Source organism: Thermobia domestica, chromosome 11, assembly GCF_964235325.1.
Source record: "Thermobia domestica chromosome 11, izTheDome1.hap1.1, whole genome shotgun sequence".
NCBI classification, from domain to species: domain Eukaryota; kingdom Metazoa; phylum Arthropoda; class Insecta; order Zygentoma; family Lepismatidae; genus Thermobia; species Thermobia domestica.
The window spans coordinates 81,081,127-81,100,556 of NC_137464.1; the positions used below are offsets into that span (position 1 = coordinate 81,081,127).

At 36.8% G+C, this 19,430-nt stretch overlaps 1 protein-coding gene across 1 annotated transcript; it reads right to left on the reverse strand.

Annotated features, from left to right (window-relative positions):
* Positions 1-16,895: 16,895 nt before the first annotated feature.
* On the reverse strand, positions 16,896-18,698 carry LOC145665189 (zinc finger MYM-type protein 1-like). The gene has a single exon (XM_081732474.1). The coding sequence runs from the start codon at positions 18,696-18,698 to the stop codon at positions 16,896-16,898; it is 1,803 nt and encodes a 600-aa protein (XP_081588600.1).
* Between the last annotated feature and the right edge of the window lie 732 nt (positions 18,699-19,430).

The following is a 19,430-nucleotide window of genomic DNA, read 5'->3' on the forward strand; positions in this document are numbered from 1 at the left end:
AAAGGAAATAAGTAAAGTCTCCTTTTATCCTCTGGGTCACCGAGTCTCAATCGAATCACCGTGTCACTGCGATGACCCGTTTCAGCTCTAGCGTGTTCATTCTATCATTGCGAATTACAACGTTATATCCGCAATAGGCGAAATCGAGACTGGATTTTCGAGACAGACGAATGCTCAGAAATGACTAGAAAATGGCACCATTTTCGGTCATTGCAAAAGAGATTTTATTTATATTAATTTGACACAAAATTCGTTCCCATCCTATAATTCTTCAATTTGTTTTCACCAACATCCAATTTTCCTGTTTAGCATTCGTAACTTACGATACAATTAGGACCTTTAGTGTAGACTCTTTCTGATAGAAATTTTGCAGTAAAATATCACTCATTCAATTTTTCTTTCTATTTTCTCTTTTCTTTTCTTGTTTATTTTGCATTATTAGTCTGGAATGGAAGGTATGGCGTAGGCTACCTACTAGGTTTATTATAATGTATTTCAGAGCATTACGTTTAATGAACGCTGCCGAATTTGCAACCGAGCTACGCGCAAATACAGGATGTGTGTTAAGCTTTTGGCATGATCCTAGATGTGTCGAGGAACTTTTCAGTTTCACTGGAAATTCTGTATTTAATTCATCACCAAGTTTGGTAATCATTTTGAAAATGACTTAATGAATTTTTCAAGCATCCTCTACGTATATATTTGAATAGTTCTCACAAATTTTTTAAAAAACGTTATTTCTATATTACTGTTGGATTTCTGGAAACGGATCTTTATAATATTAAGTTCTTTTCTTACTATATTTAAATCCAATACTTTTATCTGCGCTTCCTTTTATTTTTCTTCTATTTTCCTTTCTTTCTGTCTCACTTCCGTACATCTAACAGATATCTATTGGTTTCAATTTTCGATTGAGATATGTTTAAGTTTCTCTCTACCTCAACTTATGAATCTCGTTTCTTGTCATTTGTATCCTTTCACTGTATTGATAATAATATATGTTTATTTTGAAATTCGAATTGTGCTCATGTTTTTGCTGATTTTAATATGAAGAGAGCAAAGGAGGAGATAGAGGGGATCCCACTAGCAGACACGATTATGGAATAAGATATATATTGGATGGCCTAGCTGCAAGGTGTTAGCTGTCGCTTTTCGTTTTTTATGCGGAGTGTATAAGTTCAGTAATTCACCATGAATAGAGTCAATTAGAAGTGTTTTTGTAACGAAGAAATAACAACATGAAATGTGAAATCTTTTTATAACAAACTGTCGATGTTTGTGAGTCGACAAAATTTATATTTTCGGGTACACGTCACTTCAAAATCCCGGTGGCCAGAATTAGCCCAGGATAGGGGACTTAAAGTTAAAAAATGACAATCTCAGGAAAATGCAGAAGTCTTTTAGCCTGAGAGAAAAAGGAATTAAATCTCTCATTTCTAGTTCTATTAGTCAAGTAGTTCTGAGTCTATGTGAAAATTACGGATAGAAATAAGGACAATGAATTATGATTATTTTGTAGAACATTCCACTCTAACATCACAGGAATTTCATCTTCCGGTTTGCTTAGTTGTGGAAAATTACAGAGTATAGTGCTATATTATGTAAACTATGTCTACTGTCTCTGATTTCTGATGACAATCAGAAACTGAGATGTAAGATAAATAGTAATAGTTTTCTATTAAGAGGGAAGTATATACTTTTATTTTAACAATTTTTTTTGGCTTAAAATGTTTGTTCGGGTTCACCCCCTTCGCTCTCAGCCTTAGCTACGGAAATGGAGGAACATACTTAAATTTTGGTTATTGATTCAAGTATATTCCATTTCCTAAATTTTCTAAATCGATCTTCGGACTGGTAGGGGGAGCGAGTTACTTTGACTTGCGATAGATGGAGTAAATAAAACTTAATGCTTACAATAGTGTCTTCTAATGACAATTTCTTTATTACTACAAGTTGCAACGTAAATAAATCCACTTGCAAATTTGCAATATTATACATTGTAATTTCTTAGGCTCCAAAACTTTTCTGTTCTCGAAAAGAAAGAAAAAAGCACCTGCTAAAAACAAATGCTTCGGACTTTGACCTAGAATTTATCATAATAAAGTTTTTTTTTTTGTTCCTCTCTCGGATATTTCCATCCCATTTGGCCTTTGAGACAGCTCATTGAAACATAACCGCAATATGCAGACATGCTCTTAGACAGAATCAGAGATTTGAAAAGGAAACCAGTTTTCAATAATAATAATAATAATAATAATAATAATAATAATAATAATAATAATAATAATAATAATAATAATAATAATAATAATAATAATAATAATAATAGAATAATAATGATAAGAATAATTATTATGATAACAATTGGGTTTACAACTAGGGTCCCATCTCTTTATTTTGCATTGTAGGCCCTCAAGTCTGTTACGCGGTGTTCCTTAGTCTGTGTTTGTCTCTCTTTCCGTTTCCTGTGGATGTTTGTTTTTGTGCTGTTAGGCGTTTATATTAAACCTTTACATTATGTAACTTCCTCCTTTTTTCACGAGTTTTTTTTTTTGAAGAAGGAAAGAAACTACTTTCCTCTGATATCTATTTCTTACTTTTCATCTTGTTTGAACTGCTTAAGTAAGGTCATTTTGTAACTTTTTATGTCATCCATTTCCGCACAATAATAAAATCGTTATTTTTAACAATTTATTTTATTCTCTTACATGCAGTTTTCCACACTGATGTATTTGTAACAAAATTGAGGTTTGATCTAACGCCTTTCTAATTCTCAACCAACCTAACGACCCACTTTTCGGGTTGCCTAGTATTGCAGGAAGAGGGAATTGCAGGTTTTAATGCACTTTTGGAGTCGTGTATACAAGGTATAACCCTAGTAACGGTAGAAGATTTGTGCAGGCTTAAAACAAACGAGTTCTTCCAATTCAAGAATATTTACATAAACATTTCTTACTATCCACAATCTTCTTGCAAAAACAACTAGACGTAACTTCTCTGTGAAAAATTTTAATACACTGTTCTTTGTTAATTAATGAAAAATATAAATTCTCTATAGCAAAATCACTAATGGTTGAATATTTTACCGTTTTAGTAGTCTATGTTTTGTAAAGAATGCTGTTTGTGCTCTAAGAAAAACACCGCAAAATGAATAATAAATAATAATAACAATGAACAATTTTATGTCACTGAGATATACATAGCAACAGTCAATAATAAATACGGGATGTCTCAAAAGTCCCCTGTCATAGGGTAACTGTTATTATCAGAATTACAATAAAATGTAAGACTGGAGACCGTCTCCAAACATAGTGTTTTGAATTTAAAGTGAAGGAATTTTTAAATTGGACAAGTCGTTTGGGCTGTATGCTGGGGAAGGGAAGAAGGGGACGGGAGGTGGACAAATTTTGTAAGGATATGGTGAATGGGGGCATGTTTGAAATAGGGGCTGGCCATCGACGCGTTAGCATAACAGACATTAAACTTCAAACTTCATTCACTTATGATATGGATCCAGGTAAATGGTAATGTTTCATTTTCATTTAACATTGGGTGCATAAAAGAGTGTTCAGCCCAAACGGCTCGTCCGATTTTTTAAAGAAAATCCTTCACTTTAGATTGGAAACGTTATATTTAGAGGCGGTTTCCCCTGTTTCATTTTGTTGTAGCTCTGATAATAACAGAATTACCCTATGTCAGGGGACTTTTGAGACACCTTGTAGAATTAGTTATGCATACTGTATATATGAATTATAAATAATAAAACTGTATTTAACGCTTGAGACAAGTGTCCAAAAAGATAATGAATAGAATATTGACAACAATAACATATGTTATTAACACAGTATACAAAATTATTCAATATATTACATCTGTATTCAACATGAATTGCAAAGAATACAAAGGCGTTGCAACTAACCATTTGGGTATTTACTCATAAATCTTCTTATTTGCTAATGTCTCAAGCAAGTTTTTATACATTTTTTTCAATTATCTCATAGCACTTGACGTCACAGACAGCCATTTATGTGGAACATTTATATGTTTATTATTCTTTCTGTTATACAAATGAATATCTGATACAAGAAGAAAAAGAAACAAATTTATTGATGCAGAGGAAAAACATTTTGTACTGTTTTGAAACAATAAAATGTTTAATATTTTAGACTTGCAGTTTTTCCACTTCATGCATTAACCTATAATGTCATCCCATTTATGGTCTATATTTCCTTTATCAAAATTGAGTAGCGGATTAGTGTTCGAGTGTAAAAAAGGTCTATCCGTGCTGGATACCAAGGATGAAGTACATTAAGGCCTGCTATGCACTATGAGATAAATCCTAGTAAGTGTTATGACAAATGTGAAAAATGTTATGACATATCTCGTAGGAAATCCTACCCTTTTTGTGCCGTAAACGTGAAGATTTTTCCTGTCTGGCCTGATTACGTGCTTGAGAAGTACAACATGCATTTCTCACGAAATATTAAACTCTCAGGTGCAATGCCCACATATTTGGATTTCTTTGAAATGTTCTTTCAAAATTATATTACACATTTCTTCCGTACATTTCACAAATTTGTGAGATCTAAAATAGAATAGCACCAGTATAACTACGCCCATGTTTGTCAATTGTTAAATTGCATACCTCTAAAACAGCATACTCTCTCTCACCTGATGTCGTTTAAACCGAAATCTTACGAATCTTCTTTCCGAAATAGAGCGTGCTCTAAACAAGAGAAATCTCATAGGATCGTTCAGAACACAGGAAATGACATGCGATCTGATGCCATACACGTTGAGATTTTGACTCTAGGAATAATCGTAAGAGATTTCCTAGGATCTATCCTATAGTGTATAGCAGGAGTAACACCACTATCAATCTGGTGCCTGTTTTCGTTTAAGTACCTGTATAAATCTGAAGTGAGTAGCTCCTCACTTTCTGAATCCCTCAGTTTCTTTTACTCTAACTGAAATTCTTTTCGTCATACCCATATAAGAATTAGAGCATGAACAAAAATAAACAAATAAATAAAATATAACAAAAAATAAAATATCTTTAGATTTTTAGTTTAGAAATTGTGTTCGGTAGTTTAGAAATTGTGTTTACAAACTGTGAAAAACTTTCCACAGTTTTTCAGAAATAGCAGACCATAGAGATAAAAAAAATCTATATTTATCTTTCTAGAGTGGCAATTTTGTAGCCTATTGTGAAACTTTCATGCGCCATTGTTCCATTTTTCTAGTACGTAAACATCAAATCCATTTTCCTTACCTAAATCAATCAGTAACTGTAAATGTTTGTTGATCTGAAGTTCTAATCCTTTAGAGATGATGGGAAAAGTTCGTAGAAAAATATTCTTCCGACAATTCGTTTATATTATGTCTGATCCCACTGAATATTTGTGTATAAAATAATCACATACTGTTTCCTTCCTATACACTGAGTTGACGAATTTATAGTTGTGCCGGTAAATCTTGAGGTCGAGAAAATTTGGACAGATATCTGATTCCCTTCCAAATTAAACTTTATATTTTTGTGGATGGAATTAAATTCCAATAGAATCCTACGAAATGTTTTTATCCTTGTAAATAATTAGGAAATCGTTAACTTACCTAAAATACCTGAAGAATACCTCCTGCCTGCATTAGCGGACATTATTAATAAGTCATTTACTCAAGGAATCTTTCCGGATGTATTCGAACTATCAGTCCTGATAAACCTTGTTCAAAAAAGAATGTAGAAAATGAATAGAAAATTACCTACAGTTTCACTTTCTTCTATTTTTTCAAAACTTATTGAAAATCTAATATGTAAACGATTGCTAAGCTTCATAAAATGAAAAAAAAAGAATGAGCTTAATCTGGAAATTACAGCATTGCTTTATAAAAGACAAATTACTGTGATATGTAAACATATCAAAGTAGCTATAACATAAGATGATTAAGAAGTAATCTACGCATAAATAGTGATATTTCAAAAGAATTTGATTGTGAAGATTGTGATATTCTTTAAGATATATATAAAATAGAGAATTTGATATTAGGGTTATTTCTTTAGAATGACTCAATCAAAAAATGGTCCAAATTTTTCATATGGATGAAATAAATAAAATTCTCACACCAAACCCCAACCTAGAGGATCACCCCTTGTCCTCTGTCTGCGACTGCTTGTTCAATATATTCGTATCTAACCTGTTTATCTAGAGGCCATCTCCTCGATTTGCAACCTGAGGACACGCAATTCCGTGGTGACAGGAACCCATATTACATGATCTAATCTGATCTAATCTAAAAATGGCTGAGTGCAGAGAATAGCATGATCAACAAAAATAAACATATCCGTAATATCAATGAATTATAAGTTAAAATTATCTGAGTTAACAACTGACTTTATGTAAGAGCTAATCTCCAAACTGTTTTTAAATACACGTTTAAATTTCGAAGTGTTATCAGTAATAATAAACGAAGTTAACCATTTCGCTAACTTGTAGATTAGTGAATTTCGGCCTGAAATAATGGGTCTTAAACGGAAACAATACGTTAATACAGATTTTCCAAAGCTGTATTAACCTTCCTTATGACATCATTTTAGTGGATGATTGACTGTGGGGAATGTATCTGTTTTGGGTTCAATTTGTTTCAAAGGTAGGGAAATAATATTATTATCGTTAGAAAGGTGAGATTCCACTCTGTAACGTTTCCTTCGAGGCGATTTTCCATATCTCTGGTTGTTTCAAAGTTACCGCCATGAAACAAGCATAAAGATACGAAGAAACTCAAATTTTGTAGGTAAAAGTCATCATATTTAAAGATGGCAGCACCATATAAGAGTTACGCTAACTCAAATAACTTTCAGCGTTAATTACCTTTAATTTGACACCAGAATGAAGTTTCTATCTTCATTCTGTGATGAGTTATAACCAGTTAAGTATGAATGGGTGTGTTCGCGCGACCGCCATAGTTGTGACGTCATTTTAAGGGTGAATGGACACTTTTACAGGATGGTAACATGCTAATTTAGTCCAAGAGCTAAGGAAGGTTTTATTTACTCTTGATACTCAAAAGCGTCATAGTGTTTTTCTGAAAGCCTATCACCTACACAATCAAGATATGGAAATCTTACTAAAAATCAGTGGTGGAGGCATGAAATATGACGTCATCGATATGGGCGCCGTCACAATTCACAGCACAGTCTTTAAATAAGGGTAACTTTCCAATCAATGAAGCTAGAAACTTCGTTCTTATGCCAAATTAATGGTAATGGATGTGCTAAGTATTACAAGTCATTGCTGTTTACATATATTGCTGCCATTTTAAATATGTCGCATGATTTGCTTAGAATTTAATTTCTTTTGCTTCACTGTATTCCTTTCATGGCAAATATATATGAAACCGCTAGAGATAGGGGAAAACAGCTCGAAATAAACTAGATGGAGCAGAATTTGGCCTTTCCAACGGTACCAATATCATTATTGTATCTTAAAAAGTGGCTGAGATACTCAGTTTTACGTTAGTCATAGTGTAGTTCTCGACCTTCAATAATATACAAAGCAAACCGCTGCATTTGGTTCCAATTCATTGTAAATACTGAAGAGTGTTTGTTTTTTCTTTAAGAAAAATTATCACCAAAACTGTGTAAACAGTCTTAGAAATTAAGGATATTGAGATTTATAATGATTATAAGCATTTTTGTTACCACAAGGATCTGGAAAGAATGAGAAGAAAAACTGCCACTGTAGTCGTTGGTTTGGCTTGGGACAATTATGATGTGCATTTGGAAACTCTTTCAGGTGAAGGCACATTACATGATACTTTTGGCATTTGTTTCAGAATAAAGAAGTTGTTGCAGAAACAGAAGAGATTCCTCATACGTTGTAAGTCAAGAACATTTCAACACCAATCTAGAATCTTAGAACCATAACCAAAGAAACCCAAACTTGTAAACACTCTTTGAACTTCTACTGTAAAGCGGCTGAAGGGAAAGGGACCAAATCTTGTATACAGGGATTGGAAGTAATCCACATCTGACCCTGAGAAATAGCATGATGGCGGCCATTTTGAAGTCCGCAATTTTGTATTCGGACCCAAAATTTTAAATGGAAATGATGTTTTGTGACATCGTTTTTGGGTAACCTTTCATTATAAAAACATCTTCCTATATTTTCAACTTATCTCTGGTCATTTAATTCTTTTTAGCTTTGAAATAATAGTTTATCTTTCAACATTGTTTTTTCTTTATAGGTTACTGTAATAATAATAAACTATTACATACGTGTAACAAGGAAATAATTATATATGTTATATAATTACACCCCGTCGAAATACACACCAGCCTATATTGAAATTATTTATATGAAATGAAATTACATAAACAATATAATGAATGTTTAAAATGATAATAAAAGAAAGCTGAAGGCTGTGGATAACTAGCAAATTCTACTGCATCATTAAGCCAATTTTTGTAGAATCTGGATACCTTTTTGTGTTCACTGACTATCCGCAATATGTATTGTTTCTCTCTTTTGTCCTTTGTTAAAATGTTCCCGTATTCTTGTATCAGTTTAACACCTCTCTCCGCAACATCATTCACCGCCACAATGTTTTTCAATATATTCAACCCACTTGAAAGTTCACATCTTCTTTCCAAGTAGATGGGCATGTGCATTTCTTTCTTTACTTTATGATTTAATTCAAATAAGGGAAACTATTCAACAATCTTATAAATCTGCAGCCCATACAATGTCCGTGAACCTGGCCCCACCCACATCGGCACTAATTTTAAAACATATGCCAAAAATTAGTGCCCAATTAGTGCTGACGACCTGTAATGTTTAAAAAAATTGTGCTGTTACACAGACTTCAAAAAAGCTTCAAGAAGAAGTGGGTGGTGCTAGCGTGAACCTAGCCCGACCCACTCAACCGATTGAGATGAAACATATACACAAAGTTAGTGTTAAATTAGTACTGTCGATACCACTACCATACCAACACTAACATTGTGTATAGGTTTCATCTCAATCGGTTCAGTGGGTGGGGCTAGGTTCACGCTAGCCCCACCCACTTCTTAGTTTTTTGACGTTTGTGTAACAGCACTAATTTTGAAAACTATGCCAAAATTAGCGCTATATTAGTGCTGACGATAAAGCATAGGAAGAAAATTAGTGCTATGTATAGTATGATGAAAATGAGGATCGATTGTTTTCTTTGACGATGCCGCCATATTAGATTTTCGAATATATTTGACCAACTGATAATGGCACTAATTTTCTTTTTATGCGGTATCGACAGCACTAATTTAACACTAACATTGTGTATAGGTTTCATCTCAATCGGTTGAGTGGGTGGGGCTAGGTTCACGCTAGCCCCACCCACTTCTTTTTAGTTTTTTGACGTTTGTGTAACAGCACTAATTTTGAAAACTATGCCAAAAATTAGTGCTATATTAGTGCTGACGATAAAGCATAGAAAGAAAATTAGTGCTATGTATAGTATGATAAAAATGAGGATCGATTGTTTTCTTTGATGATGCCGCCATATTAGATTTTCGAATATATTTGGCCTACTGATAATGGCACTAATTTTCTTTTTATGCGGTATCGACAGCACTAATTTACCACTAACATTGTGCATAGGTTTCATCTCAATCGGCTGAGTGGGTGGGGCTAGCGTGAACTTAGCCCCACCCAAAAATCGTTTTTGTTTTTTGACGTTTGTGTAACAGCACTAATTTTTTTAACATTATAGGTCGTCAGCACTAATTCGGCCCTAACTTTTGTCATATGTTTTAAAATTAGTGCCGCTGTGGGTGGGGCCAGGTTCACGTGAAGACAGCCCCACCCACGTTTAATAATGGAACACTAATTTTGTTAACTATGCCAAAAATTAGTGCTGACGATACTGCATAGAAAAAAGATTAGTTCTATATATATCTTATCATAAAAATGAGGGATCTTTGGTTTTCTTTGATGATGCCGCCATTGAACATTTTCGAATATATTTTGGCCTTCTGATAATAGCACTAATTTTCTTTTTATGCGGTATCGACAGCACTAATTTAACACTAACCTTGGGTATAGGTTTCATCTCGACCGGTTGAGTGGGTGGGGCTAGCGTGAACCTAGCCCCACCCAGAATCTTTTTTTGTTTTTTGAAGTCTGTGTAACGGCACAAATTTTTTTAACATTACAGGTCGTCAGCACTAATTGGGCACTAATTTTTGGCATATGTTTTAAAATTAGTGCCGATGTGGGTGGGGCCAGGTTCACGGACATGCCCATACAGAGATATAAACTCTCAGAATATTAAGCTTTATTACTTCGGGACTTTTATTTTTCATAGTTGATAATTATTGCGTGTTCAGAGATAAGTGGAAAATAAAGGCAGACGTTTGTCGTCAAAAGCTACCTCAAAATGATATCATACGAGGCTATTTCTATTTAAAATTTTGTGCCCGAATCCAAGATGGTGGATGTAAAGATATGCCTCATCTCGGTCACTACTCAGTATCAGGTATGGATCTACTTCTACAACCTCTATCCAAGATATGATTCCTTTCCCTCAGCCATTTTTAAGTTACAAGAGTTTATTACAAACTTTTGACATATACTATACTACATTGTAAATGCATTTAGATGTTTAGGTCGTTTGGGGGTCGGTTAAATATTCTTCGATTGAGCCCATTTTTTTCACAGATTAATTTGGTCCGACATGGAACCAATTTAGGGGTGGGGATCAAAGAAATTCGGAAATCGAAAATTAATGACCACCCTAGAGGATAGGTTGGAAGTAAAAAAAAAAAAAAAAAAAAAAAACGTGGATTTGTTACCAGTTCAAAAAATTGAATACATGGAAAACATTAGCTTACCGCCCACCGGGACAGATTTTGTTTTTGAAACACTAAACATATTGCATCAACTTGCTTCTGAATGAGGCAATCATTTGTGCTTGTTCACTATGATCTAGCTATAGCAAAATTGGCTATTTTAATACAAAATAGGATAGTCCTCGTTTCGATGACATCTTCATTTTCTTTGATTCGTTTCATATTGAATTACCGTTCTTCGGTGCACTCGGCTATATCCTTGACGATCTGGAATAGAACATATTTTGATTGAAAGTGGAGTTCTGGCCTCTGGCTCACTCCAAGGATTCATGAAGGGAAAGCATTACAACCGATGAAAACGCCTTCACATATTACTATCACTAGCCTTGCAACGAAGTCACTTCAGCAAGTTCTTACAAACAAGTGATGAAAGTATGCTTTTGAATTTAGAAGAGATAAAAGCACAAGTAATAATTTGTAACCAAATTTTAACAGAGGATACCTTAAAAACAATTTTGAGTGATCACGATGTAACACAATTGCATGACGAGTACAAAGCTTTCACAGACAAGACAAGAAAAGGTTTGTATGGTAAAACTGCACAATTATTTCAAAAGTACATAGATTTCGCGGAAATTTACAAATGTTTCTATATATCATACAGAACCCGTAATGTTGAGATGTATATGCAAGCCAATTAAAAAATGTGCCCCATTTTCTTTACGTGTAATAGGCCAAATTACGCTCGTTGGATGCAAGTATACCTTCTGAAGCTTCTTAATATGGAAGAGATATACTCAGGCGTCAGGAAAAAAACTCTTTCTGAAGGAGGACTATCCATCAAACTATCCATGTAGCGGAGGACTATCCGCTACATGTTCTTTTTCTCGTGTTCCAGTAGAAATGGCGCTAGAACAAACCGTGAAAAAGGACGCCGTGTCAAGGTTTGGTGGTATCACAGCATTCGATAATTCAGATTCTGCCAAAGTAAGATGGATGAAAATAAGATCCAGCAGGAGCAAAATTGTGACAGATTTATGGGAACTAAGTGGATTAACACATGCAGAAGACATGAAAGCGGAATTTCATATTTCTAGAATCAGCAGAGATAACAATGATGTTACAGAAATCATGAATACTATGGTTAAAGTTTTAAATTCTTTCTACAGCATTGAACCGAATACTCCCATTTTAAACTTATCCACTTGCGAAGTTATTACGGATGAGATGACAGACCAACTGATACAAGGTTCTGAAAAGGTGAAACATTTAAAAATATGTATGCTAAGGATCATAACAAGAAACATAGTTGTGGCCGCGCGTAGCGTAGTCACTAACGCTCTTGCCTTCGGTGCGAGCGGTCCCGGGTTCAATTTCCGGTGGGGTCACTCGGTCGAAAATGTGTAAAAAGCTTTTTCAGGCCAGCCATCCTGAATGAGGTTTTTCTGAACATTCCTTATTCACACCAGGCAAATGCGGGTGGTACCTAACGTATAGGTCCAGGCCGCTTCCGTCCTTCCCCTTCCCCGGATTGTGTGCTCGCCGAGGGACGTCATCCCTCAAATCATGAAGGGCTAAATGGCCTTAGATGCCGAAATCTAAATCCTAAAGAAACATAGTTAAAAACTGTGCAAACATTTTAGCCCAAAAATCAAATACAACTCAACGTTGGAAATCGTGAAATGTTCGCGAGATCTTTTCAGGAAATTACTTCATCTTGCAGCAGTCGAGAAAAGAGACACTGAAAAAGTGATCGAGTATCCACTTACCCCAATTCCACTATCTCTGGGTTAAATAGGAGGTTATATGAACAAAACTGACAAGACCAAACCAATGTATGAAATAGAGAAATATCCGAAAATCAATCAACGAAAATCCCCATCAAGTGCATGTTGTTATATATGATGCAATGTTCGTCATTCATTGTTTGAAATTTCCTTACACTTACGGTGAACTTACAAATAAAGTACTGGAAACAATTTGCCATACATGCGCAAATGAGGTTCATCTAACTTGTGATGTTCACAAGACGCCAGGCATAAAGGATCCTGAACATGACCATCGATATGGAACAGTGTTCTGTGGTGACACAGTAGTGACAGGACCAGAACAGAAGACTACAGAGAAGTCACATGAGTCCTTGAGAAGCAGTTCATTTAAAACATCACTCCTTGCCTTCATTTGTAGTGCATTCTTGGTGAAAAAGTACGAGTATTGTATATAAGCACTGAAAGCACATACTATCAGTACAGCAAGCAAAATAATGTTATGAATTGCAAACAGGATCCTGAACTGAAATGTAACCACGAAGAAGCATATACACGCATAGTTTGGCACATTCGATACATAATCCAGAACCTAAACAATATCGTCGTTCGAGGTAATGACGCGGATATATTTATTTTGCTAATTTGTCGTCAAAGGCACTTCCAGAATTACAGTATGAGTGGATACAGGATTAGCCTCCAATAATACCAGATGGTTAATTGACGTTACTAATATTACGAAAGAACTAGGTGATCATTTAGCTCTAGCATTACCAGGATTCCATGCATTCACTGGATCAAACTTTACTGCAGCATTCGCTAGGCAAGGAAAGGTTAAGCCGTTCATGATAATGTTGAACACTATAATATACAAGAAGTTTTTTTCGCAAGTTTGGGAGAATCAGTACATTTCGAAAATAGCCTGTTTCCTAACGCCGAGCAATATGTGTTCCGTACATACTCTTTGCACATCAGTCACAGAAGCAAGGTACAACCTATTCAAAACCAAATGTGCTCCTAAACAGGCACACCAACCTTTGAAGAGGATACAAAGTATTGATCCCACTCTTCTTCCTCCATCTAGAGCTGCTATTCGTGAAAAGTTAAAAAGAAGTAATGCTGTTGCATTAATATGGAAGAAAGCTAATCAACGAAATCCTCACAAAAATATTGACCCTTTACAACACGGACGTTATTTGCATAATTGGAAGTACAAGATTCAGTGGTTTGAAGGACCTGTGTGCCCAGAAAAGCTAGAAATTAAAAATGATGAACAATCAGAAAATCAAGAGGATGAATATAGTGACGACAGTGGTGAAAGCGATAACTCAAATAAGGAGAAGACTGTTATTCTTCTTCATCTCCAACGATTTCAATTATTATCGAGAGCATTTTTAGTAATGATATTAACAGTCCATAGTGTAAGTTACGTATTTAAATACATATAATTATTACACTTAATATAATTAAGTGATGTGTTTTTATTATAATTATTATAAGTAGTAGTAACATTATTGATCAACTATTAATCTATAGATTTTAAGTGTGTAGATGAGTTGAATTTGAGTCGGCTCAGAGCCGACTCTAGCCGAGTCGGTTGGGTGAGCTGTTGGCTCGGCTCACTCCTCGGTTCGAGTCGATAGTGAATGAGCTGTGAGCCGAGCTACTCGAGTCGTTGACAATTTTAAACCCGGGCCGAGCAGTTTTGAAGATATTTGGCCAGTGTCCTATAACTTTAAACAGTGTTTGGCTCGAGCTCGAATACTCAACCTAGACCCTCAACCCAAATTCAGAATCTCGTGAACAATGTCCTTGACTTCTAGACTTCACGACTACAGAGGTTGGTAATCAACTAGTTTTTTAGTATTCAAATACAAACTGCCCATCTTTCATGTTTATATAGAGTGTTGTTAAAATTATTATTATTATTATTATTATTATTATTATTATTATTATTATTATTAATAATAATAATAATAATAGCGGTAGTAATAGTAGTACGGAAAATTGAAGTAATTTTTTCACATACTTTAAGTTTCGGACCTAAAAGTAACGCGTTACTTTCGAAGTAAAGTAACAATTACTTTTTTGGGGCAACTAACGCGTTACTAACGCGTTACATTTTAAGAGAAAGTAAAGTAACTTGTAACGCGTTACATTTTTACAAGTAACTTACCCAACACTGTTCACCTGATACAGACTTCCTCATGTTCGTATCTCGCTGCCGAATTTTCGGAGTTTCTAATTTTAATAGCGTATGGAATTCTGAATAGTCCATTCTGTAGAATTTTCTTTTTTGTAGGAACGAGGATCTTCTGCAAGTAGTTCATTATTCACCATTGAAAATATGGTGCTTTCCTGTGAATTATTGAGTCGAATTCACTCCCTGGTTCAGCAGCTCCTCTTTACTGTTTCTCTCTCTGTCTCTCGTTCTTTTTTTTTGGGGGGGGGGAAAGGAGGGCGGATTTTGTGCCGACAACAGAGCAGATATCTCTGCTACGGCTATTTCATCCTCTTCGGATGAACTCATATTGTGAAGTAGAAAAACAATAATATTTACAATTACGACAGTTGATTGTCCTGTGCGTAACACATTCTTCAAGTGTTTTTCGTCTGTTTAATACAGCGACCACGAGAGGCTCTGCTGGTAAAACCTACCTAGTTTTAAAGATCGTCTGTGACCCCTACATCACCTCAGGGGACTTGATCTTCTGATTTCGCTTCGACTGGATGTACACCTGTGACAGGACTACAGCCGATTCCGAGTGATTTCACGTGATCCTTTTGTGGATTTATAGTGTACTTGACTTGTGTAGTGTTCTTCACCTTTTATTTTCTCCGTGTGTTGTGTATTAGCGCAAGCTCTTTTTTTATTATTTTTTCTCTTTTGTCGCTGCCTAACATAGCAGCATCATCAGACGGACACGTGTTTCGATCCACTAATATGGATACTTCTACTCATTCTACTACTAATTCTTCAAATTCTCATGTATCAAATGTGCCCTATGCACATACTAACAATAACAGTTATGTTATCATCATCTATTATCTTATGTCATCCACGTTTCCTCCACTTCTGCTTTGAGCAAACAGCATCCTATGAAACTAGGTAGATTCTTATACAATAATAATCTAACAGATGTAACTGATATTCGTACTCTTGGCCCTCAGGGCTTGAAGGTCCTTTTTCGTACTGGCAAAGCCGCCAACGATTTCCTTCAACATCCTTTATTGATGGCACATAATTTGCGTGCTTACATTCAGAACTATGCCGATTCTTGTCAGGGTATATTACGAGGAGTCGATCCGTCCTTAACGGACGATGAACTCATCACTGCGTTGCGATGTAGTGCTCCAATTTTACATGTTCGTCGCATGTTTCGTAAACGTTCTTCCTCTGATGATTCCTTAGTTCCCGCTACATCTGACTCTTCTTTACCTCCAACCTCCAATTCTCAACCTTCTGTTACGGATTCTACATCTTCTTCCATCCTCAATGGGACAATTGCAACTAAAGCAATGTACTAACGCAATGTACTAACTGCCTATTTTACGGCCATTTTAAGCAGGCCTGCCGTGGTAAACAAACTTGTGTCCCGTGCGGCCTACCTGGCCACCCTTCTTCCTCCTGCTCTGCACCTCCCAAGTGCAAGCACTGTGTTGGTGACCACGTGTCCACCTTCCCTCAGTGTCCTGAACGCCTCATACAAATTCAAATTAACACCCTACAGGCTACAGATCATCTATCCTACACCGATGCTAAACGACGCTATTTGACCACGACCCCTGCACAACGCTCCTTAAAGGGAGCAGAGGCGGCCTTAGTAGTATGCGGGGCCGCGGGCGGGGGATTCGGTAGGCGAAGCCCCCCCCCGAAGCCAGGAAACATAGGTGAAATTTTTGAGGGGGTAAGGGGTTCTTATGGCATGAGGGTCGATATAACTTACGACATTAATGATTCGGAAACATTTTAAATGCATGCAAGATCAACAAACTAGAACACATAATAAAACTATCACTTACTTACGAAGCAGCTGCTTTGACGGTCACAGACGGAAATACACTTTTGTGGCTTTTCGCTGTGCAAAATCGTTGATAAGGTCCTCGTAGTCCATTGTTGAGGCAACTTCCTTTTCGATGGACAAAATAGCTAAACCGCACAATCTGTTTTGCGACATTGTTGATCGTAGATAGTTTTTGATAAGTTTCAACTTCGAAAAGCTTCTTTCCGCGCTGGAAACTGTCACAGGAATTGTCAACATAATTCTGTATGCAATAACGATGTTGGGAAATGAATCTTGAATGGGCTAAACGTACTGAAGACACTCTTGGGCAGCATTTATGTTATCAGGAAGCATTTCTCGAAAAATCTTCAATTCCGCGCACAAGTCAATCCAGTCCAAATCGCGTGAATCTTCTGCGCGTAACATGTTGTCCAAATCCATGCAGCACTTTAACAAATAATCGTCGTTCAATGACCGCAAACCCTTCAAGTTGTATAGAAATCCAAAAATTGAAGCATACTCTTCCAGTTGTTCGAATCTTTTTTCCATTGAGGTAAGTGCTTGATCCACTATCCATAAGAAATATCCTGTTCTGAAGGACTCCTCCGGCGAAGATGTTTCTTCGTCGTTACCCTCATAATCGAATTGTTTTTTCTTGCATCTGACTCTTCGTTCCTTGAATTTCTGAGCTACGTTCATTTCGGACGCAATTTCCTTTGCTGCGATCATAGCATCGGAGAGTCCGGTTTCCCGGTACTTTCTCAAGAAAGTAACAAGGCCTTTGATTTGCTGTATTGCCACATCGAGCTGCATGTCAGCTGATTGCAAAGTTTTGCTGACAGCATTCACAGGAAATAAAATGTCATACCACATGATTAAGCTCAGAATAAACTCGAAGCTTTCGAGCTCATAATTTGCAAGACATTCGGCTTCACTTTTTAGTAGCTGATCATTGGCGGTATCTGCGACAGTGAACAGTGCCTTTCTGACTTCTTTCGTCTGATAACGCAGCGCTTTCACACTTTCCAGGCGGCACTCCCACCGCGTTTCTGAAAGTGATTTTGTAGTCATGAAAGACACGGTTTTTTCCAAAATTTTCCACCTTTCAGCCGAGGCAGCAAAGCATTTATATATTCTCTGTATGACACCAAAAAACGTCACTGCTTGGAAGTTGCACTTAGCCATGTCTCCTAAAACAAGGTTCAAATTATGGCAGCCACACGGAGTGTAAAATGCTCGACTGTTCATGCGAAGAATGTGCGCTTGAACTCCTTGGTGTTTTCCCTTCATGTTCGCACCATTGTCGTACTCCTGGCCACGACAATCGGCGATGTCCAGACCGAGGTTCGCCAGTGCGGCAAGAAGAGCTTCAGACAACCCCTTTCCTGTTGCGTTGTCCACATCCAGAAATTCGATGAAGTGCTCCACCACCTTCACTTCCGGATCTGATACGTCCACAAAACGCAATATTAGGGACATCTGCTCTTTGTGGCCAACATCAGCCGTGCAGTCAAGGATGACGGCAAAATATTTAGCAAGTTTCACTTTATCAATAATTTTCCCCTTTACTTCTGACGCCATCAGGTCGATAAGCTCGTTTTGGATGCTATGCCCGAGGTAATGGTCGTGAGATTCGTCGTTCTTAATTTGGCGGAGATGTTCTTGCATGGTTGGATCGAATTTGGCCAGCATCTCAATTAAGCCTAAAAACTGACCATTGTTCGGCGCATAAAGTTTCTTCGTTCTTCCACGAAATGCGCTGTTGTTTTCGGCAAGGTACTGTACAATCGCTAGAATTCTTGTTAACACTGCACGCCAATGCAGCTTTTCTTTTCTAATTCGTTCTAGCATCATGTTATCTATTGCGCTACCATTGGACATTCTCCGAGCTGATTCCAACCACGCTGTCATGCAATTAACGTGATTTACAGAAACTTCGTGGTGCTGAAGTTTATCGCCAAGATGCTTCCAGTCGCAGCAGCCTTCGTTTGCTAACTGGCCTCTAGTAGCTGTCGTGCCAAACAACTTACAAGGAAAACAAAATACTCTGTCTCTGATCTTCGAATAACTTAGCCATCGCCTATTCACTGCTTCTCCGTTTGGCATCCTCCGTGTAAAGAAATTGTTCGAAAAATGACCGTTACCTTCGTCCTTTGGGTATTCACAGTCACTTAGCCTGATTGGACCCTACTCCACTAACATGTCACGCACTTCACTGTTAATATGTTTCCAATTACCTGGACCGTATATGTCCTCGAACAGTGTGCTCGTCGTTTGAAGAGTGTCAGAAGTATGCAGAGGAATGGTCACGCTTTCACAGGAGAGGTCACTTTCTGGGTCTGTTGCAACAACGTTGTCCCCAGAGAATTGCACCAAGTTTTCATTGTTGCTTGTGGGACAACAGGGCGTAAAAACAGTTGTTGCCGGCTAGTTTGTTGTCTTCGTCGGACGCAAAACTTGGTATCACAACCTGGTTTGTCGCATCACACCGGTCGCTCACAATCACAGACAAATCATCATTCGTGTTCTCAAGTTTTCGGTGTTGATCCGCTGATTTTACCGCTACAACAAACTTGTCCAAATATCCCTTTTGCTTCTGAATGAAATCATCTTTATATTTCCGTTTCTTGGCTTTCGCAGCCCCACTTTCGTATTTACGGAATTTGTCTCTGTCTCTGCCACTCATGATGGTCACTTATTCTTTACCCAATAAACGAATAATCGGAAGACACTCACGCACTAATCATAATATTACGTATCCACATCTCACTACGACTGCGCGGTCCGAATTCCGAAGCCAAACTGAGGTGCTACACAAGGCGTACAATAGGAGCTATT

What these genes read in the sequence shown, in the direction of transcription:
- LOC145665189 (XM_081732474.1), bottom strand. Translation starts at nt 18,698, where the DNA reads ATGCCAAACGGAGAAGCAGTGAATAGGCGATGGCTAAGTTATTCGAAG.